The sequence below is a fragment of the Hemitrygon akajei genome, chromosome 11 (genome assembly GCF_048418815.1).
Source record: "Hemitrygon akajei chromosome 11, sHemAka1.3, whole genome shotgun sequence".
Taxonomy (NCBI): domain Eukaryota; kingdom Metazoa; phylum Chordata; class Chondrichthyes; order Myliobatiformes; family Dasyatidae; genus Hemitrygon; species Hemitrygon akajei.
In genome coordinates, this window is record NC_133134.1 from 26,061,295 (window position 1) to 26,084,540 (window position 23,246).

The 23,246-nt window shown below is 39.1% G+C and overlaps 1 protein-coding gene across 2 annotated transcripts in view; it reads right to left on the reverse strand.

The window, feature by feature from the left end:
• Positions 1–10,861: 10,861 nt before the first annotated feature.
• Positions 10,862–23,246, reverse strand: part of snx29 (sorting nexin 29) — a 542,857-nt gene continuing 530,472 nt past the window's right edge. The window contains exon 21 of one of the 2 annotated variants that reach the window (XM_073060488.1): positions 10,862–11,217. In XM_073060488.1, coding sequence (XP_072916589.1) covers positions 11,091–11,217 — 127 coding nt within the window. In that variant the 3' untranslated portion in view covers positions 10,862–11,090. The remainder of the gene's footprint in view (positions 11,218–23,246) is intronic. The other variant, XM_073060489.1, reaches the window with a different exon arrangement.

Sequence of the window (23,246 nt, forward strand, 5' to 3'; positions counted from 1 at the left end):
CTTAGGAGAAAGGAAAGAAGGAGGGGACCCATGGGGAAATAATAGGTAGGTGAGAAGAAAGTGAAAGAACAGAGTTGGGAATAGAAGAAAGGGGAGGGGAGAGAATTTGTTCATCGGAAGGAGAAATCAATATTCATGCTATCAGCTGGGAGATCTTACAGAAGTTTATAAAATTATGAGATCCATAGATAGGGTAGGCTAGGGGTTCTCATCCTGGGGGTCACAAACTCCTTGATTAATGATAGGAATCCATGGCATAAAAAAGGCTGGGAATCCCTGGAGTAGACAGAATCTTTCTCCCAGGTTTGAACATCAAGTATTAGAGGGCCTGAATTTAAAATGAGGGGGGGATGTTTAAAGGGGAAAAATTTTGAGATGATGTGCAGGACATGATTTTTTACTTCCATAGAATGTTAAGTGCCGGGAACGGGCTTCCAGGAGTAGTGATAAAAGCAGATAGATAATGTCATTTCAAGAGGTTGTTAGGTAGACACAAAGACATGCAGAGAATGGAAAGATATGGAACACATTCAGCCAGGAAATATTTCACTTCCTATCTACATAACAGCTACACTGCTAATTTAAAATACAAAGACTTTCAAAAATTGTTTCCTTTTAAATTTCTGGTATTATTTTACTTCATGAGGAGAAACTTAATATAATTCATCATAAATTTTCAATACCAGCAAAGACCAATTCCTCTTTCTGCCCACTCTCCCTTATAGTTGGGCTGCTCTCTCAAAGGGTCAGAACAGAAAACCTACAACACAATACAGCCCTTCGGCCCACAAAGTTGTGCCGAACATGTCCCTACCTTAGAAATTACAAGGCTTACCTATAGCCCTCAATTTTTCCAAGCTTCATGTACCTATCCAAAAGTCTCTTAAAAGACCCTATCGTATCCCCATCCACCACCATTGCCGGCAGCCCATTCCGCACACTCACCACTCTCTGAGTAAAAAACTTACCACTGACATCTCCTCTGTACCTGCTCCCCAGCACCTTAAACCTGTGTCCTCTTGTGGCAACCATTTCAGCCCTGGGAAAAAGCCTCTGACTATCCACACAATCAATGCCTCTCATCATCTTATATACCTCTATCAGGTCACCTCTCATCCTCTGACGCTCCAAGGAGAAAAGGCCAAGTTCACTCAACCTATTCTCATAAGGCATGCTCCCCAATCCAGACAGCATCCTTGTAAATCTCCTCTACACCCTTTCTATGGCTTCCACATCCTTCCTGTAGTGAGGCAACCAGAACTGAACACAGTACTCCAAGTGGGTTCTGATCAGGGTCCTATATAGCTGCAACATTACCTTTTGGCTCTTAAATTCAATTCCACGATTGATGAAGGCCAATACACCGTACGCCTTCTTAACCACAGAGTCAACCTGCGCAGCTGCTTTGAGCATCCAATGTTTCGGACCCCAAGATCTCTCTGATCCTCCACACTGCCAAGAGTCTTACCATTAATACTATATTCTGCCATCATATTTGACCTACCAAAATGAACCACTTCACACTTATCTGGGTTGAAATCCATCTGCCACTTCTCAGCCCAGTTTTGCATCTTATCAATGTCCCGCTGGAACCTCTGACAGCACTCCACACTACCCACAACACCTCCAACCTTTGTGTCATCAGCAAATTTACTAACCTATCCCTCCACTTCCTCATCTAGGTCATTTATAAAAATCACGAAGAGTAAGGGTCCCAAAACAGATCCCTGAGGCACTCTACTGGACCAACCTCCATGCAGAATATGACCCGTCTACAACCACTCTTTGCCTTCTGTGGGCAAGCCAGTTCTGGATCCACAAAGCAAGGCCCCCTTGGATCCCATGCCTCCTTACTTTCTCAATAAGCCTTGCATAGTGCACCTTGTCAAATGCCTTGCTGAAATCCATATACACTACATCTACTGCTCTACCTTCATCAATGTGTTTAGTCACATCCTCAAAAAATTCAATCAGGCTCATGAGGCAAGACCTGCCCTTGACAAAGCCATGCTGACTATTCCTAATCATATTACACCTCTCCAAATGTTATTAAATCCTGCCTCTCAGGATCTTCTCCATCAACTTACCAACCACTGAGATAAGACTCACTGGTCTATAATTTCCTGGGCTATCTCTACTCCCTTTCTTGAATAAAGGAGCAACATCCACAACCCTCCAATCTTCTGGAACCTCTCCCGCCCCCATTGATGATGCAAAGATCATCGCCAGAGGCTCAGCAATCTCCTCCCTTGCCTCCCACAGTAGCCTGGGATACATCTCATCTGGTCTTGGCAACTTATCCAACTTGATGCTTTCCAAAAGCTCTAGTGCATCCTCTTTCTTAATATCTGCATGCTCAAGCTTTTCAGTCTGCTGCAAATCATCACTACAATCACCAAGATCCTTTTCCATAGTGAATACTGAAGTAAAGTATTCATTAAGTACCCCTGCTATTTCCTTGAGTTCCATACACTTTCCCACTGGCACACTTGATAGGTCCTATTCTTTCACGTCTTATCCTCTTGCTCTTCACATACTTGTAGAATGCCTTGGGGTTTTCCTTAATCCTGCCTGCCAAGGTGTTCTCATGGCCCCTTCTGGCTCTCCTAATTTCCTTCTTAAGCTCCTTCCTATTAGCCTTATAATCTTCTAGATCTCTAACATTACCTAGCTCTCTGAACCTTTAGTAAGCTTTCCTTTTCTTCTTGACTAGATTTATTACAGCCTTTGTACACCACGGTTCCTGTACCCTACCATAACTTCCCTGTCTCATTGGAACGTACCTATGCAGAACTCCACACAAATACTTCCTGAACATTTGCCACATTTCTTCTGTACTTTTCCCTGAGAACATCTGTTCCCAATTTATGCTTCCAATTTCCTGCCTGATAGCCTCATAATGCCCCTTACTCCAATTAAATGCTTTTCTAACTTGTCTGTTCCTATCTCTCTCCAATGCTATTGTAAAGGAGATAGAATTATGATCACTATCTCCAAAATGCTCTCCCACTGAGAGATCTGACATCTGATCAGGTTCATTTCCCAATACCAAATCAAGTACAGCCCCTCCTCCTGTAGGCTTATTTACATATTGAGTCAAGAATCCTTCCTGAACACACCTAACAAACTCCACCCCGTCTAAACCCCTTGCTCTAGGGAGATGCCAATCGATATTTGGGAAATTAAAATCTCCCACCACAACAACTGCGCTATTATTACACCTTTCCAGGATCTGTTTCCCTATCTGCTCCTCAATATCCCTGTTACTATTAGGCGGCCTATAAAAGAGTTATTGACCCCTTCTTGTTCCTAACCTCCATCCACAGAGACTCCTTAGACAATCCCTCCATAACGTCCACCTTTTCTGCAGCCGTGACACTATCTCTGATCAACAGTGCCACGTCCCCACCTCTTTTGCCTCCCTCCCTGTCCTTTCTGAAACATCTAAAACCCGGCACTTGTCCCTGAGCCATCCAAGTCTCTGTAATGGCCACCACATCATATCTCCAAGTACCGATCCACACTCTAAGCTCATCCGCTTTGTTCACAACACTCGTGATAAAATAGACACCTTTCAAACCTTCGAAGGGAGCACATCCCTTCTCTATCACCTATCCTCTCTCTCACACCCTCTACAAGCTTTCTCTATTTGTGAGCCAACCTCCTCTTCCCCAGTCTCTTTAGTTCGGTTTCCACCCCCCAACAATTCTAGTTTAAACTCTCCCAGTAGTCTTAACAAACCTCCCTGCCAGGATATTGGTCCTACTGGGATTCAAGTGTAACCCGTCCTTTTTTGTATAGGTCACACCTGCCCAAAAGAGGTCCCAATGATCCAGAAATCTGAATCCCTGCCCCCTGCTCCAATCCCTCAGCCACGCATTTATCCTCCACCTCATTCGATTTCTATTCTGTCGCGTGGCACAGGCAGTAATCTCGAGATTACTACCTTTGCGGTCCCGCTTCTCAACTTCCTTCCTAACTCCCTGTAGTCTTTTTTCAGGACCTCATCCCTTTTCCTACCTATGTCATTGGTACCAATATGTACCATGGCCATCGGCTAATCTCCCTCCCACTGTAGGATATCTTGGACGCGATCTGAAACATCTCGGTACCTGGCACCTGGAAGGCAAACTACCATTCGAGTTTCTTTCCTGCGTTCACAGAATCGCCTGTCTGACCTCCTAACTATAGAGTCCTCTATCACTACTGCCTTCTATTAAAATAGAAAATAAAAACTAATGAAGGTTCAGGCACAGTAATTGAATTACAAATAATAATTTGCATACTACTTGACCCCTGGAGATTCATCCAAAGCATGTTTGTTTCATAATTAATAAATAAAATTAAACTCTATTATTACATTATGCCTAAGTAACAATTTAATTTTAGCATCATGACATCAGATTCAGAATAAATCTGCATAACTATAAACACAGCAGGTATCTGTTCATTTTCACCCTTGGACAAGAACAAATGTAAAACATTACAGCCTGTGACGCTGCAATCATTTGTATTTTGTTGAATTTATAGTCAAGTCAATCACTAACATGAGAAAGTAGAAAACAAAGCTCTTTCTATTTGTTAAATACCAGGTAAGAAATGTTAAAGGGAAATAAACTACACTGGATTAACAGAGTTGCTCAATTCCATACAGACAAATCTCCACATTTTGTTTGAAAGCAATTACGTTGAAAAGAAAATATTACCATACACTTCAATTAAGAGGATTGGACTTTCGTATTAATTTTGAGGGAGAATTTCAACTCTCTCTACCCATCAGGAAAGAGCAGATATAATGGTATGGCTCCACTGCCAGCTCTGTTCGTGCAAATTTTAATCCTAACTGGTGGATGCCAATGTTTATTATTAGAGTACATATATGGAACCACATACAACCCTGAGATTCTTTTTCTGCAGGCATACTGAGCAAATCTATAGAACAACAACTGTATACAGGATCTGTAGGTTGTAAACATCAGGAACTGTAAACTGTAAACAAACTGTGCAATTGTAGATAATCAATCAATCAATCAATCAATAAATAACTAGATAAATAGAACATGAAATAACAAGATAAAAGAGTCCTTAAATGAGTGTAGGTATTTCCGTATGTTCACAAGCTGATGGTTGCGGGGTAGTAACTGTTCTTGAACCTGGTGGTGTGAGTCCTGAGGCACCTGTACCTTCTACCCGATGGCAGCAGTGAGAAAAGAGCATGGCCTGGGTAGTGAGGATCTTTGCTGATGGATGCTGCTTTTCTCTGGTGATGTTTCATGTAGGTGTGCTCAATGGTTGGAAGGGTTTTATCCGTGATGTACTGGGCTGAATCCACAACCTTTTGTAAATTTTCTGCTCGAAGGTATTGGTGTTCCCAGACCAGGCTGTAATGTAGCCAGTCAGCACACTTTCCACCACACATCTATAGAAGTTTGCCAAGGCTTTTGACGACATGCAGACCCCTGAGGAAGTAGAGGTGCTGTCGTGCTTTCTTTGCAACTGTATTTAAATGATGTGTCCAGGTCCTCTGAATAGTGACACCCAGGAATTTAAGGTTACGGTCCCTCTCCACCTTTGCTCCTCCAACAATTACTGGGTCATGGACTTCTGGTTTCCCTATCCTTAAGCCTACTATCAGCCCCTTAGTCTTACTGAGCTTGTGTGAGAGGTTATTACACCACTCAGCCAAATTTCCAATCTCCCTCCAGTATACTGATCCATCACCACCTTTGATACAGCCCACAACAGTGGTGTCAACAGCAAATTTGTATATGGTGTTGGAACTGTACTTAGCTGCACAGTCATTGGTATACAGCAAGTAGAGCAGAGGGCTAAGCACACGTCCCTCTGTGCTCCTGTACTGATGGAGATTGTGGAGGAGATGTTTTTGCCAATCTAAATGGATTGGGGTCTACAAGTGAGGAAATCCAGGATCCAATTGCACAAGGTTGGAGTATTGAGACCTAGATCTTGGAGTTTACCGATTAGCTTAGAGGGGATGATGATGTTAAATGCCACGTTGTAATCAATAAAGAGCATCCTGATGTATGCTTCTTTGCTGTTCAGATATTCCAGAGTTGTGTGAAGAGCCAACAAGATAGCATCTGCCAGTTGTCCCCCTTCCCTCTCCACTCTCTCTTTTACCCCACCAAGCCCTGACTGGCCAGCTTTCCAAAGTGGTGACAGCATTCTTTTGGGATGGGCCAAGCTGCAGATAAAGACTTCAGCAAGGGACAAAGGCAACTCTCGAATACCTCAGCAGATCTTGGTAGATCGTCTACATTTAATATTAAAAAACTACTTTCTCATAATTAAACTCTTGGCACTTCAGATTAGTGTACCAATGAATACGTGCATTTAGCCACATAAAAACCACAGCAAATATTCTCTTAATTTATCAGAATTTCATTTCCTTTTAAAAAATTAAATGGCTTACCTTCCACATTATCAAGTATATTTACTGAAATTTATTCTAAAAATTAATAGGGTGTTATAAATAGCTTCAAAATGTTAAGCTGCTCAGTTTATGATACAATAACTTTCATTTCAGCAGGTATGTTAGTCACTTATTTCAAAACTGCAGGCAGCTCATTTGAATAAAATTTTACCTAGAATGCGGTTTTCTCTTTGATGAGAAATGCTCCACTTCTCAACTGGTATCGCCGTTGGTTTCCCAAATGCAAGGTAATTCTGCCAGTGTTTGAAATGTGCAATTGTAGGCAAACATTTGACTTATCTTGAACTAAGCACACATTGTGACAGTGGATATAAATCATTATCATTAGTAATTGGAAGCAGTGCATGGAAAAATAAATTTGCTTAAATGTTAGTGGTAAGAAAACCTTTATTCAAAGTGCACCCATTAATCTTTTTGCCTCCCCTTGTGATTTACCTGTACTTCAAAATGCATTAGCAATAACTACTTCAGACTATATCGCTAGACTTTGTTCTACCTCTTCAAAGTTCTATTTTAAACCGAACTTGATTATTAAGAGGTAATTCATTCTGTGGGGTTTCTTGTTTCATTGATATCTGTGGAGAGTATGAACTTCAGGTTTTATACTCTGATATTAAATGAACCTTGAACAATGCTTTACTTAAAGTCACCATTATATAAATAATATTCTAACTGATAGCATATTGAAGTGACTACACTGCATGAAATCAACTCCTGGCATCATTCCTTATACTTCAACAATTAATAGCGTTGGCTTTATAAGTAGCACACAACACCAATAACCAAAAGACTTCTCATTGTAGTAAATGAAAATTTTCAATAGATGCCAAACAATGACAAAAGCAACAGCAAGATAACTCATGAATTTAGTCACAAAATGTCAAACCTAGTGACATTATTTTGTCCCTTCAATAATATCTACTGTCACTTTCTTTGCAATCATCCATTCTAGCCAGTAATTTATGGCTTCTTTGGTATTTGATCTTGTATAGGTTAAGTCAGTTTCCTCAGCTTATCATAATGCAACATGGAACAAATAAACATTCCAATGTAAATGAAGCTCATAAATAAAATCTATTAATGGAGTCATTTCTGCTCAAAGTATTCAATTCAACATAGAATCCAGAACTTTAATCCGACTTGACCTCCAATCTTTAGTGAGCTAGCTGTAGGATACTTTCTGAATCATGGACCACCTACAGTAGGCACCTGAAAGCCCTGAACAGTACCACCAAGGAGCCTTACAAAAGATTCTGAAGGGCAGCTGGAAGAACAGACTCACTAACACCAGTGCACGGGAGGAAGCTAACATGAACAGCATCTCCACCATGATAAAGCGACACCAACTCCAATGTCATTTGGATGCTTAACTCATGTCTCCCCAAACAGGTGCTTCATTCCCAGCTGAACAAAGGTGGGCAAAGGAAATGCTTCAAAAATAACATAAAAATCAGCCTGAAGAAATTCAACATTCCATCTGAAAACTGGGAAGATATTGCACTCAAGAGATACACCTGGAGGAAATCTGTTCAAGAAGGACGTGCTACATGAGAACTCCACTGTGCTGCAGAGAATAAGCGGCAGCTACAGAAGGAGAGACTAAAGAACTAACCACTCCAGAATATGTGGATCCAGATTGGCTTCCATAACCACCTGAAGACCAACTAATAAACAACCCCTTAGAACAACATCTTACAGGATAAGTGATTGTACTACAACAGCTACTACTACCACTTTATATTTAAGTCTATTGGAGCATCTGGTCAGTGAACTGTATGTTTTCTAGTGATTTTGCATCTCAAGATCAGTTTCTATGATGATCTTTACCCTCTCCATAGAAAGTCCATGTCTGGGGTCCTTCTTGAAAATAAGCAGGGAAGATATCACAATACATACAACTCAAAATGACTTAAGTTGATTACCGTACTGTATACATCTTCTAAAAACGGGATTAAAGGGCCACTTGAACAAGGCCACTCAGATTTTTTCTTGCCCTTTGAAACATTTGCAGAGTTCACTTTTATATATAACTTCTACAGGTACCTTCAAAATACCAACCACTCAATATCCTCGATCAGTAACAGTATTGAAAAAACGGCACTTCCTAAAGATGAAATCCATAAATCTCAACAAAACAAACTCAACAGTTTGCATTTAATCATAGTCATGCATATTTATTGAAGTTTGCTTTCCATGTCCCCAAGGGAAAAAGAAACCCTCCTCACAGAATACTTTCATAGATTCCTGACACAACTGTTGGTTAATCCTGAACTGAGATTCCTGAAATATGTTACACTACTGTTAGGAATGCTGCATTCTTTTTCCTCCTGAAGCACATGTTGGTCCACTTAGCATTTGTTTCAATGAGAAATGTCCATAGTGAAAACAGCTGTAATGATTGATTTTTCCCTCAATGCATTTCTTATGACAAGTGAAATTTCAGCAGCAGCACTTAACATGAATTGAAAGCTACATTCTACCCATTGTTTTATATCATATCCAGCCTTCCTGATGTGCAAATGCTAACATTTGGCAGTCAATAGTTTCAACAACTTCCCGATCATTTAATCACCAGAAGATTTTCTAGAAAGCACTGGCATGCTCACTGTTAGCTTTTTCTACATCTCTTTCACAGATACTAAGCTTTTTTCACCAAGATTGCAATCAATTGAATGGGCAAATTCAAGGATTTTTTGGATGAGGAATGCAAAATATATTGTAAAAAGGTAGTCAGGTTTTAATGGAAGTAGATAATAGTAAGTAATTATAATGTAAGTCAGATGGATTAGTGGAATGGCACTGCTGCAGTGGGCTGTAGCAAGAGTGCTGCAGATTGATAGCACACAGAGCAGAAGAGAAAGGCTTACTGCTATGATAATAATGGAATTTTCAAACATAATGGATGAGGAAACTTGAAGAATTAGGGAGCAGGAGTAAGAGAACAAATGTAGGAAAGAAAGATTATTGTGATTTGATGTTTCGAGATAGGCAATTCTGAATATGTAATACTGGAAGCTATGTTCTTCAAGATGAACTGTGGATGTGTCTTGTTGATGGATTGCTTAAAAAAGCTCTGAAACAGAAATATATTTAGTATAAAAGCTGAAGATGAATTCAAGGGAAAATGCATTTACCCTTGTATAGTAAATCATATTATTCATATTTACAATGTAAACTTTCAGAGAAATTGTCACCACCAAGGTATGTTTAAGCAAGGTCCAAAATAGACCTTGGTGATAGTTGTAAAAGGGAAAGTTCCAATGAAATTTAAGTAAACAGGTTTTTTTTAAAGTGTAAGCCTCAAAATGAAGAAACTAATAAAAATAAGCAATTGTTTTCAGAAGACAGTTACTATTTAAGTATAATTTTAAAAGCGATATTGTCAACTTTACAGGTAATTGTTGAATAATTTTATTTGCTTTCTGTATTAATTTTAAGGCTAATATTTGTGAATGCATGCTCATATTAGAAAAAAAACCTACATATTGTTTTGGCTTTTATTAAAGTATATCAAGTTGTGGTGCTCAACCCATGCCTTCATGCACTTGTAACTGTGACTTGAGCACTGAGTGCCAATAATAGCTCAGAATAACAGATACTTACATGAGAGTGTTATGTTGCGATCTGACATCTATATGCTATATCCTGATGCTATTGGTTTACCATCCCCACACTGTAAAACAGTAAAGTCAATGTTACCTCACTAAAAATCTTACAAAAAGGATTAAGGTGTGAAGATTATTAAACTGTGCCTGGGTTATATATTATTTATGTGTAGAAACAGTTTCACTTATGTGCTCTTTACCAGGCTCTAAGTAGGGTCTGTCAATTGATAAGGCTCTTTCTGATGCTTTAAACAATTTGCCTATCTCAAGCTGTAGCTCTTTCACAGTCTATGACTTCATATGTCTACAATGGCAAATATAAACTGGCTTAAGGAATCAAATTTGGAAATTATACTGAAAAAAAAAAGAAAATCAAGATTGTACTTTACATAAATTGCTGTTCTTAAAATGGGTTTTCAATTCATATTCATTATTTATTATTAACAAAATCTCTCTTCATACTACAAAGACTGGGAAGAGGGGAAAACGGTGCCTAGCATCTCCCATTAAGAAAATTAATCTGACTTAATGCTCTTTCTGTTTGAGTCACAGGCATCCAGCAACACAAAAAGAGATAACATCATTTTTGTAAATTGGTACAGAAGTCTTTCTTTCTCCAGATGTATATAGGTAGGGAGTGTACTAGCAGGTGTATGAGTGAACACCAAGCTGATGTAGTTCTGGAGAAAGAGAAATCACATTTGGAACACATAGCAAAAAAATAGCAAGAGGCAAATCTTCTGACTGTACCATCAAAATAAATAATCAATACAGATCGTAAATATTTCAAACTATGCTAGTGTTGGGTATCTTAATTTATTTTGATGGTTCTTTAAAGCAATATTGAATTCAAAGTTACCAACAATGAAAGGTGCGTGAGAATGTGCCATTTTTTCCAGATCATTTCTCAAGAAATAACACTGAAGCATTATGTTCCTCCACATAAATCAACTGTCTATGGAAAGATTCTTTGATAGTTCAAATAAAGGGCAGCCGTCCAGTATGCTGGGATCTTCAGAAAAATGAACAGGTCATAAGTCGCCACTCTGTGGCTCCGGATTCCGTGTCTCTCTGTGGTGAGTCCTGCTCAATCTAGAAAACTTCGAGGCGACTTTTGACTTTGTCTTATTTGCAGGTTCTCCAGTTGGCTGTAAATCACTGTGGAGGTAAAAAAGAATTTTCTCAATTAGAGATACAGCATGGAACAGGGCCAACCAGCCCTTCGAGCCATACCGCTCAGCAACCCACCAGTTTAAGCCTAGCCTAATCACAGGACAATTTGCAATGGCCAATACGTCTTTAGACTGTGGGAAGAAATCAGAGCACCTGGAGGAAACCCATGCACACACGGGAAGAACGACAAAACTGCTTACAGAGGACATCAGAATTGAACTCCAAACTCAGACGCCCCAAGCTGTAATAGCATCGTGCTAACTGCTACACTGCTATAGCTTCCCACCACCCCCACCAAATTCTTTTTTAAAGGAATTGTTATCAAATTTGAATTCAGATCACTATTATTTTGATGGTACTGCCAATATTACTAAAAAGTTAAAGGAGCTATTAATTTAAAAGATCAAAGATTCCTGGAGTCTTGGCTGCAAACTACAAGATATACATATAGAACAAGTACACATTCACTTGACATGTTGCTCTGACGTGGAGCCTGAAATATAAGTGGTTTAAGGCAGTGTATATCAGTAGAATTTCATTTGTGAGAAATGGTGTGAAACTAGCTTAAGGGACTGATATTGCATTATTTTCGATCAGATGTTGTAGGACTCAAAATGATGAGAAAGAGCATTTCTAAACCTTAAGAACTTCAACTGAAAATATGCAGCACATGCCCAGGACATCTGTATTAACCATAATATCAATCCAAACTAATCCAATCTGCTAGCACGTAGATCATATCCCTCCATTCTCTGACTGTTCCTATGTCTATTTAAATGTCTTTTAAACATTGCTAATGTGCTTCCAGCACTTCCCCTGGCAGCACATTCTAGCACCAAACAATCTGTGCAAAAAAGAACTTGCCGTGGAAATTTCCTTTAACTTTTCCCTTTACCCTCTTAAAACCAGCAGTAGAGTCAGTGTGAGATAAAAATCGGGCCTTTAAACTCAATTCTACAGGAGACTGACTGAGACACGTGAGGATGTGGGTGGGATAGATCGAGATTCATTTATCACATGTACATCGAAACATTCAGCGAAATGTGTCATTTGCATTAACAACCAACATAACCTAAGCTAATGCCAGCAAGTGCCGCCACACATTCTGGTGCCAACATAACATGCCCACCACGTTCAGTAGAACAACACATGCAGCAATAGCAAAATAAGCCCTGTTCTTCCCTCCCACCCATCCACTCACACATAGAGTCCTCCAAGCTCAGGACAGGCCATATCCAGACATCAGTCCTCTGACTTCCCCATGGGCTCAGACTCAGACATCAGGCCTTGATTTTTAGACTAACATTGGACAGGAAGAAAGGAACTGTGGCCCCTAAATGTCTCCCCTTCTCCTGGCACCCCAAGGAAACCAGAAAGTGTCTATATTTGTTTTGGAGCTGGGTGCTCATCCCTCTATTTCATTACCAAATATTTTAACCAATATTTATTACCTTGAAATGATCCCCTTGTCTATCTTCCAAAGTTTAGCTGGCATATCCAAACTCAAAATGTCCCACTCATCCACTCCTGGTCTTTTTGAGCTACTTAAACAAAAAATCCCCCTAATATCTTCATTCCGAAAACTAGTACTTGTTTCCAAATCTGTAAACCCCCAGGATTTCTGCATTCTTCCAATTATAGCTAATGAAGTGCTTTTAAAGTGTAGTCAATGTTGCAATTTAAACAAAAGAAGCTCCCACAATCTTCTACTTGACAATGAAGTAATAACCTTTTTCACTAATTTTGATTGAAGGCCTGAACACTGGAGAAGACACTGTTTTGAAAATAATCCATGGGAAATTTTATATTAATTTAACACAGCAGATGAATCCTTGGTTTGGATAATTATCCAAAAGAAATCATCTCTGACAATAAAAATGAGAAATTCTGTAGATGTTGAAAATCTAAATCAACACACACAAAATCCCAGGGAAACTCAGCAGGTCAGGCAATATCTATGGAAATGAAAACAGTCAATGTTTCAGGCTGAGACCCTTCTTTAGGACTGGAAACTAGAATGTCACTAGAATATAAAGGTGGGTGGAGGGGAAGGAGGATAGGTAGGTGATAGCTGACAATGTAGCAATCTCTCTGAATTCCTCCAGATTATCAACCTGCTTTTTGTGATTAATTGACTAAGGTGGAATTGAAGCAACATTTCTGATTTTGAGAATCAACCAAAGTCATGGATTATTCTTATACTTCACAAGCATGCTCTCTTTCCAAACTGGAGGCTCAGGTTTTCCCAAGCATAAAATGTACACTGCTTCTTTTAAAATTCTGTTCATTATGAGGCAGGGGTTGTGAGGGAAACAAAGAAGAGATCTATGCATCTGCTGTGCTTTAATTCTTTCAAACATTCATTTAGCAACATTACCAATTCCAACATTTTAGCAATGGATGTTTGTATGGATAAATACTAAATTTCTGATATGATGTGAGCATACTTTTATTAATGAACTAGACATTTGGACCCAGTGGAACCCTGGACTTCATTTAACATGCTCAGTGCAGTGGACATTAGGACCTGGTGGTGCAGCTCTGAATCCACAGTGTTTCTGTTCACAAAAATAATCACGATCACGATTGAAAATAAGGTGGAAGTAATAAAGCGATCGGAAAGAGGTGAAACGCCATCGGTCATTGGAAACGTGTTAGTCTACAATCAGTCAACAATCGGAACAATTTTAATGGAGCATGTGAAAGGCCCTGCCCCGATGAAAGCTACTATTATTACTAAGCAACACAGTGGTTTAATTATTGAAATACGTATGTTTGTTAAGTGTTTTATATGCATAGAAAGTAAAATATGTACTATATACTAAGAAAAACGTTTGACTAACTGACGCTAAATAATACCGGATGTACCTGTTCCGACTTCAAATCCGACTTAAAGACAGACTCAGGAATGGAACTCATTCATAACCCAGGGACTGCTTGTACTGCTTGTCAGTTCTAGATTACTTATGATACCTAATACAATGTAAATGCTATGTAAATAGTTGATATACTGTATTGTTTAGGGAATAATGACAAGAAAAAATAGTCTGTACATGCTCAAACAACAATTGCTGGAGAGAGAACTTCCGGGTTTTCCCGATCCACGGTTGGCTGAATCCGCGGATAAGGAGAGCCGACTGTATTTATATTCTGGATGATAGCAGTTTTATTGGCCAGAATGACAGGTAACAAAGAGGTAGATTTTAAGGAACATCTTTATAGGAAAGGGGTGGAGAGGATATGGGTTGGAGGTCTGGATATTATATTCCAGAGCTTAGAACCCAAGTGATGCATTGATTAAAATGCAGAAAAGGGAATAAGAGAATTGAAAGGAAAAAATTGAATGTAGGGTAGAAACTGTGTTTCTGACTTACTTTTATCATGCTCAATAATAGCGGTAAATCATGATAATATAACTATTACTGAATTTTAAAATGCTACGATATGGAACTCACATTAGATATATCACTCAGGAAACATGATGTTGAATGTAAATAGTTTGGTCAATATTTTTACATATAATAATTTTTTTGCCATTTTGCTGATAAGCAACAAGTCTGTATCAACAAAACATGCACAAAGACATGCTTGGAAAACTCACTTGTTCAGCAAAGGGAATGGGCTTTGGACCCATCATAGACAAATCAACATAACAGACAAGTATGCATGCAAGCTAAATAAATATATCTCATATCACAGACCATTTAATGCACTGAGCCTTGAAGGATGCTTCAAGCTTGCACCTCATCATTATGTTGTTTTCCATTTTTTATCCATCACAGTAACATGTTTTATGTAAATTCATTGAGCCTTTGAAGTAGAGGATTTAGGATCATGACTGGTTCTTGAATTTGCAATGCTAATAAATTGGCAATCTGTGTTGATTAGTTCACTTGGCATCAACAGAAAACAATGAACTACAAGACCTAATGAGTAAATTTTAATTCTAGTTTATTCCTTCCAACGATAACTAGCAACAATGCTCTTACATACAGTTTCTCAGTAAATTTAACAAAGCTAAAATTCATTTCATATGATACTATATGTAAAATTAACAACTGACTTACTGTAAAATAAACATATTACTTCCCTCGTATGGAATATAAATTTAATGCTGCACCTATTGGTGGCTTTAAATAGATTCACAGTTCTACAATCTCACATCGCTTGTCTCTGTTAGTGAGATCACATTCCTGTTTTTATGAAAGTATATGAAAGGCTAACTCTACTGTAATTAGATTATGAAGGCGATTTTTAAAAACTCAGATCAGCTAATTGAAATGATAAAAAATTTCAAGTCAGGTTTATTGTCATTTAACTATATACATATATATATAACGTATATAACCATATAATGTATATAGAAATAAGACATTTCTCTGAACCAGGGTGTAAAGCACAGTAGTACACATAACGCACAAAACACACAGTAACTTACAAAGGTACGATAAAATTTACAGATGAATCATACATAAATAACAAACTAAAATGCATAAATTAACTACTGTAAGGTACGGAACAGATTAACCAGTGACACTTCAAATGTGATGCAGCAGGGAGTTCAGAAGCCAAATGGCCTGATGGAAGGAACTGTTCGCATCCTGACCATTGTTGTTTTAATGCATTGGAGTCTCCTGCCTGATGCAAAACTCTTTCACAGTTTCTTTAACAATTAAAAATGCTGCTGTATGTGGCTGTGTACTTTCATTTTCAAACAGAGTTCCTATGGTGAACTAACAAGTTGTCAGGCTTACACACATTCATACCCTTCTGCCCTTTGAACCGAAAACAAATAGAGCTCAGTCCCAGGCCAGTTTACATTAACCTGTAGGAACACCGAACAAGTACAAGTGCATTGATATTTTCATTACTTCAGCAGTCTTAAAGATTTCTTTTCCTGTTTCAACTCATCCCAGCTAACAGCAGTTTATGTTTAGAAATATCCCAAGACACTTCACATGGGTGTCTATCAAAACCACCTAAGGAGGTATTGGTTGAAGAGACAGGTTTTAATGGAAATCTTGAGGAAAGAGGTTTTCTAAGATCATGAAATACAGTCGGCCCTCCTTATCTGCAGGGGATTGGTTCCGGGACCCCTCGTGGATAACAAAATTTGCGGATGCTCAAGTCCCTTATTCAACCTGTCTCAATGCGGTGGACCTTAGGACCCAGCAGAACCCCAGACCTTATTTAACCTGTCTCATTGTGGTGGATATTAGGACCCGGCACCAGAGCTCTGAATGTGCAGTGTTTCTGTTCACGAAAATAATCACGATCACGATTGAAAATAAAGTGGAAATAATAAAGCGATCAGAAAGAGGTGAAACGCCATCGGTCATTGGAAAAGCGTGAGGCTACATTGGTCAACGATCGGAAAAATTTTGAAGGATAAAGTGAGAAAGGCCCCGATGAAAGCTACAATTATTATTAAGCAACTCAGTGGTTTAATTATTGGGTTTTGGGGTTTTGATCCCCCACATCAACGGTGGAGAGCGCACTAGGGAGTGATCTGTCCTGAGTGTCGAGAACTTCCGTTCCTGAGCCGGGCACTGAAACACACGTTCTTAAGTGTTTTATATGCATAGAAAGGAAAAATATATACTATATATTAAGACAAATGTTTGACTAACTGATGCTAAATAATACCGGATGTACCTGTTCCGACTTACTTAGTAAGAGAACTTCCGATGTTTTTTATCTTGATGCACGATAACCCAGGCATATCCTCCCGTATACTTTAAATCATCTCTAGATTACTTATAATACCTAATACAATGTAAATGCTATGTAAAATGGTTGTTATACTGCATTGCTTAGGGAATAATGACAGAAAAAAAAGTCTGTACATGCTCGAACAACAAGTGCTGGAAGAGCACTTCCGGGTTTTCACAATTCGCGGTTGGTTGAATTCACACATGCGGAATCCACGGATAAGGAGGGCCGACTGTATGTTACTCGGTAGAAAAATAAGATTCACTACTCAAATTGTCCCAAATTTAATTCTTTCATATTCTTTCCAAGTACCATTGCCAGAATGTAATGGTGAGCAAATGGCCTGCTATAACCTTCTGTGTAGGACATTTGCTGCCCAGATTTATAACTAAAGTCAAAACACACAGTTCGCTGGATAGATACAGAGGATGAAAAAGCTGGTGCTTGTTTTGGATATAGTCCTTACAGGCAGCCACAAGACACAGAAGAACCCCAAAACAAACCCCATATATATGAAAAAATAACACCCAAAATGCAGAGAATAAACAATGACCATAAGAAAATAAATTAAAATAACCCATAAAAAACATAACTCAATGAAGGAAATCAGGTTTTGTTAATTGATGAGTATCTTCCATTTTTGTCCACTGTACAGGATCAGAAAAAGCTGCAGAAAGTTGTAAATCCAGCCAGCTCCATCATGAGCACTAGCCTTCCCAACATCAAGAACACCTTCAAAAGGCGATCCTCCAAAAAGGCGACATCCCATCATTAAGGACCTAATCACCCAGTCACCCAGGTCTTGCCTTCTTCATATTGCTACCATCAGGGAGGTACAGAAGCCTGAAGACACACATTCGATGTTTCAGGAACAGCTTCTTCCCCTCTGCTAACAGATTTCTGAATGGACAACGAACCCCCATGTACAGTACCTCAGTATTTTTTCCCTTCTCCTTCTGCACTATATATATATATATATATATATATATATATATATATACACACACACCCCCACTTCTTATGTACTTTATAGATTTTATTATGTATTCTGCCACAAAACAACAAAATTTCACGACATATGTCAGTGATATTAAAGCTGATTCCTGATTCTGATCATTTTTACGGTGCTCTTGGGACAAGAATTGATACCAGAAAGGCCACATTTGTTACCAATTGCTCGTTGCACTGATAAAGAGCAAGTGAAAGCGCTTGAGCCACTTCTATCCTTCTGTTGGCAATGATTTTGCTTTCAGAAAGATAAGTCATTAACATTTTTTGTTGTGGGTGAGAGCATATCCATAAATTAAACTTCTTTCTGAAAGAAAAGAATTGACTATTTTCAAACTTTTCAAAGAAGGTAATAGAGAAATAGATTTTTCATTGTTATCTTTATTTTCTGTTCTACAATGTTATCAATTCATTCTTCCTTTAGGTACTGAGAAAGGTTTGTACTCCACAAAGTTAATGAGGAATCAAAGTACTCAAGAGGGAACCTGGATCTGTGCATTGAAGCCAGCAAGATAATTGTATGTAGCTGATGAACTAATAATTAAAGAGAGCCCTCAAAGTTTGAGAGAAGCACAATAAGTTTGTAGTAAAGACTCACACGGTATATATGTGTAACACGCTGTAAGGTAATGGCCTCTCTGTAACGTTTCACTGCTAATGTAATGGTTTCTCTGTAGCAGCAATGTTTGCCATCTTCAGAAGTTTTCTGATGACTCTGCCATAGTTGGATGCATCAGCAAGGGAGATGAGGCTGAGTACAGGGCGACGGTGGGAAACTTTGTCACATGGTGCGAGCAGAATCATCTGCAGCTTAATGTGAAAAAGACTAAGGAGCTGGTGGTGGACCTGAGGAGGGCTAAGGCACCGGTGACCCCTGTTTCCATCCAAGGGGTCAGTGTGGACATGGTGGAGGATTACAAATACCTGGGGATACAAATGGACAATAAACTGGACTGGTCAAAGTACACTGAGGCTGTCTACAAGAAGGGTCAGAGCCATCTCTATTTCCTGAGGAGACTGAGGTCCTTTAACATCCGCCGGATGATGCTGAGGATGTTTTACGAGGCTGTGGTGGCCAGTGCTATCATGTTTGCTGTTGTGTGCTAGGGCAGCAGGCTGAGTGTAGCAGACACCAACAGAATCAATAAACTTATTTGTAAGGCCAGTGATGTTGTGGAGGTGGAACTGGACTCCCTGACGGTGGTGTCTGAAAAGAGGATGCTGTCCAAGTTGCATGCCATCTTGGACAATGACTGCCATCCACTCCATAATGTACTGGTTAGGCACAGGAGTACATTCAGCCAGAGACTCACACCACCAAGATGTAACATTGAGCGTCATAGGAAGTCATTCCTACATGTGGCCATCAAACTTTACAACTCCTCCCTAGGTGTGCCAGACACCCTGAGCCAATAGGCTGGTCCTGGACTTATTTCCATTTGGCATGATTAACTTATTATTTAATTATTTATGATAGATAGATAGATAGATAGATAGATAGATAGATAGATAGATAGATAGATACTTTATTCATCCCCATGGGGAAATTCAACTTTTTTTCCAATGTCCCATACACTTGTTGTAGCAAAACTAATTACATACAATACTTAACTCAGTAAAAAAATATGATATGCATCTAAATCACCGTCTCAAAAAGCATTAATAATAGCTTTTAAAAAGTTCTTAAGTCCTGGCGGTAGAATTGTAAAGCCTAATGGCATTGGGGAGTATTGACCTCTTCATCCTGTCTGAGGAGCATTGCATCGATAGTAACCTGTCGCTGAAACTGCTTCTCTGTCTCTGGATGGTGCTATGTAGAGGATGTTCAGAGTTATCCATAATTGACCGTAGCCTACTCAGCGCCCTTCGCTCAGCTACCAATGTTAAACTCTCCAGTACTTTGCCCACGACAGAGCCCGCCTTCCTTACCAGCTTATTAAGATGTGAGGCGTCCCTCTTCGTAATGCTTCCTCCCCAACACGCCACCACAAAGAAGAGGGCGCTCTCCACAACTGACCTATAGAACATCTTCAGCATCTCACTACAGACATTGAATGACGCCAACCTTCTTAGGAAGTACATTTGACTCTGTGCCTTCCTGCACAAGGCATCTGTGTTGGCAGTCCAGTCAAGCTTCTCGTCTAACTGTACTCCCAGATACTTGTATCTTGCTATATATTGCTATATTTCTTCACTATTCTTGGTTGGTGTAGCTGTAACAAAACCCAATTTCCGTCAGGATCAATAAAGTATGCCTGTCTGTCTGCCTGTGTTATGACTAGAGATAACGGGGCTTTGGAATGTGGGGCCATCCAATGAGAGGGATATTGTTCTTTCTTGTGGGTCTGGAAGAGAGATTTATGTGATCTTTTGTCGTCGAGAGAAGAAGGAAGACGCGTGTGGAGAGAGCTGGTAGACCACCGGACGGGGTGGACGGGGAGTGAGGGTCTGAAGGTCGGTGACACTTGGAGGAGGTCGATGGTTGATGAATGGCCATATCAGTGAGCTCCAATGTGCACTTCTGACTTTTTCCTTAAAATGGGCACTTTTTCTTTTCTTTACTAAGCCTATATTCAGATTAAGATCTATAAAGTTTAATCATTCAATTGCCTACGATGTACTGCCTGATATTTTGCGGTGCGGATTTGTAACCGGGCAACACATCACGCAGCATCCACAGAAACGAGATTCCTCAGTTTGGCGGGACCAGAAGCTGTCTTCCTCTAGATGAACATGTGCTGGCCAAGCCTGAGGGTTACATATGTTTAAAATAGAAATGACATATGGAGCACAAAAGAGAACGTAAATACATAATAAAATTTACGGCTTCTGCTAACGGTTCCAATAATCTATCTCCTTTCCAAAAAGTAGTACATATTTTGTAACAGCATGGAATCTACTGTAAGTGTAAATGATTTCAAGGATTAAAATGGAACAAAGATAAAATAAGACAAAACATATACATTGTAAGATATAAAATAGTAATTTATACAGTGCCTATAAAATGTATTCATCCCCCCTTGAAATTTTTCATTTTTTTACTGTTTTATAACATCGAAACACAATGGATTTAATTTGGGGTTTTTTTTTACACTGATCAACAGAAAGACTCTTTTGTGTCAAAGTGAAATCAGATCTCTACGAAGTGATCTAATTTAATTACAAATATAAAACATAAAATAATTGATTGCATCAGTATTCAATCAAGTCAATATTTAGTAGATGCACCTTTGGCAGCAATTACAGACTTGACTGTGTGGATACGCCTCTATCAGCTTTGCACATCTGGATACTGCAATTTTTCACCATTCCTCTTTATAAAAATGCTCTAGCTGTCAGATTGCATGGGGATCATAAGTGAACAGCCCTTTTCAAGTCCAGCCACAAATTCTCAATTGGCCTCCTACCGCCCAGCTAATTGGGAATCTAGTTTGCCAAAGTCCCTTAGATCCCTTGTGCCTTAACTTTCTGCACCAGCCTACCATGTAGGACCTTGTCATAAACCCTACTAAAAACCTATTATCTTCTTTCTTATCAAAGGGAGAAAGGAAGAAGCCAATCCCATATATATATAAACTCAAACTCATCCTTTCAACCAGTCCCTCTACTATTAAGTTTATGTTCTTCCCACCCTTTAGTTGAAGAGTTTTGAATTACCATTGTACTTCCTGGTGACATATAGTCTTAAGCACATATATATAGCTAGGATGCCTCAGACCTTTGCACAGTACTATATAGTATGTCTTTCCAGTTACCAGAATCAGAATCAGGTTTATTATCACTGGCATGTGTCGTGAAATTTGTTAACTTAGTAGCAGCAGTTCAATGCAATTCATAACATAGAAGAAAAAAAGTAAAAATAATAAGAAAGTCAATTACAGTATATGTATATTGAATAGATTAAAAATAATGCAAATAGCACTTAATATTATTGTGTTACAACAAAGCTAACTACTCTTATTTCTGTTCCCCAACTACTTTCCTATTTTGACCAATATATAGTACTGTGCAAAAGTCTTAGGCTATATATATGTACCTAAGACATTTACACAGAATTGTATAGTTAAGCTTTTACTCACAACTATAAACAGTCTCTCTGCTTTGAGTATAACAAACCCTTATTAATTTTAAAGATGCCAATCACCCCTCAGCCTTTTCTCCCTCAAGTCTCTTCATCCATCCTGATGTGGATATGTTCATATATCTAATGCTCCCTTTCCAAATCCTCTCTATACCCTCTTCAGTGTCTCTACATCATTTTTATAAATATGGTGACCAGAACTGTATATAGTACCCCAAGTTCAAGGTTTAACACAGCCTCCATAGTTTTCATTTATATCCCTCCATGACTAAATAGTCCTGAATCTTTTTTTGAAATATTTCTATATTTGCTTTATTAAGAATTGAATCTGTTTCCACCATTCTACATCCACCCAGGGAGAGAACACAGGCGTGGCAGGTGCACTGCAATCTATGCTGGGTTGGGGGCTGACCCATGCAGGCCAGCTCTCCTGTCGGTGCCGCTCTCCAGTGTTCACTCCCTGGAAGACGAGCTGGATTGCCTTCGTCTGTGCCTGACCTGCTGTGAGCTAGTTCTTGCAGAAATGTGGTTCCAGGACAAAATCCCATGTACCACCAATCTTCAGTCCATGCCACTCAGGGATCTGTACTTATATTTTTATTATGACAGTATGTGCTGCATCGTAACTACATGCGCTGTGTGTGACTGTTTTTCACCTTAGCTCTGGAGGAACGATGTTTCATTTAGCTGTATACATGTGTATGGTTGAATGGCAATTAAACTTGAACAGTAGTGGGTCTGAAGTTAATTACTATCCAGACGAGGTAAGGGTAACATCATCTTCTCCAAATGGCATTAGTGAATCAAACAGCTTTCTAGGATAACATGGTAGTCTCATAATTATTGAGCCTAACTCCTTTTTTTCCGTTCATTCCTGCCTTAATTAATTTCTTGAATTTAAAATTCTCAGGTGTCATGGCAGTATTTAAACTCGTGCTTTTCATAGAATAGTCCAGCACAGTACAGGCCCTTCAGCCCACAATGGCCCAGTACAAGGAAATTCTCAACAATGCCCTCACCAATATTTGACCTTCAACCAAAAGCAGGACAGTTTAATTGGTCATTTAACTTCATTTCGAAAGGACTTTATTAATGGTTAAAATGCTTTGGGCCACACTTGGAGTATGAAAGACGCAAGCACAAACTCCTCTCTTTTGCCAATGTTCGTTTGATCTAAAATCAGTGACTGCTCAATGGGGTATACGTCTCCACA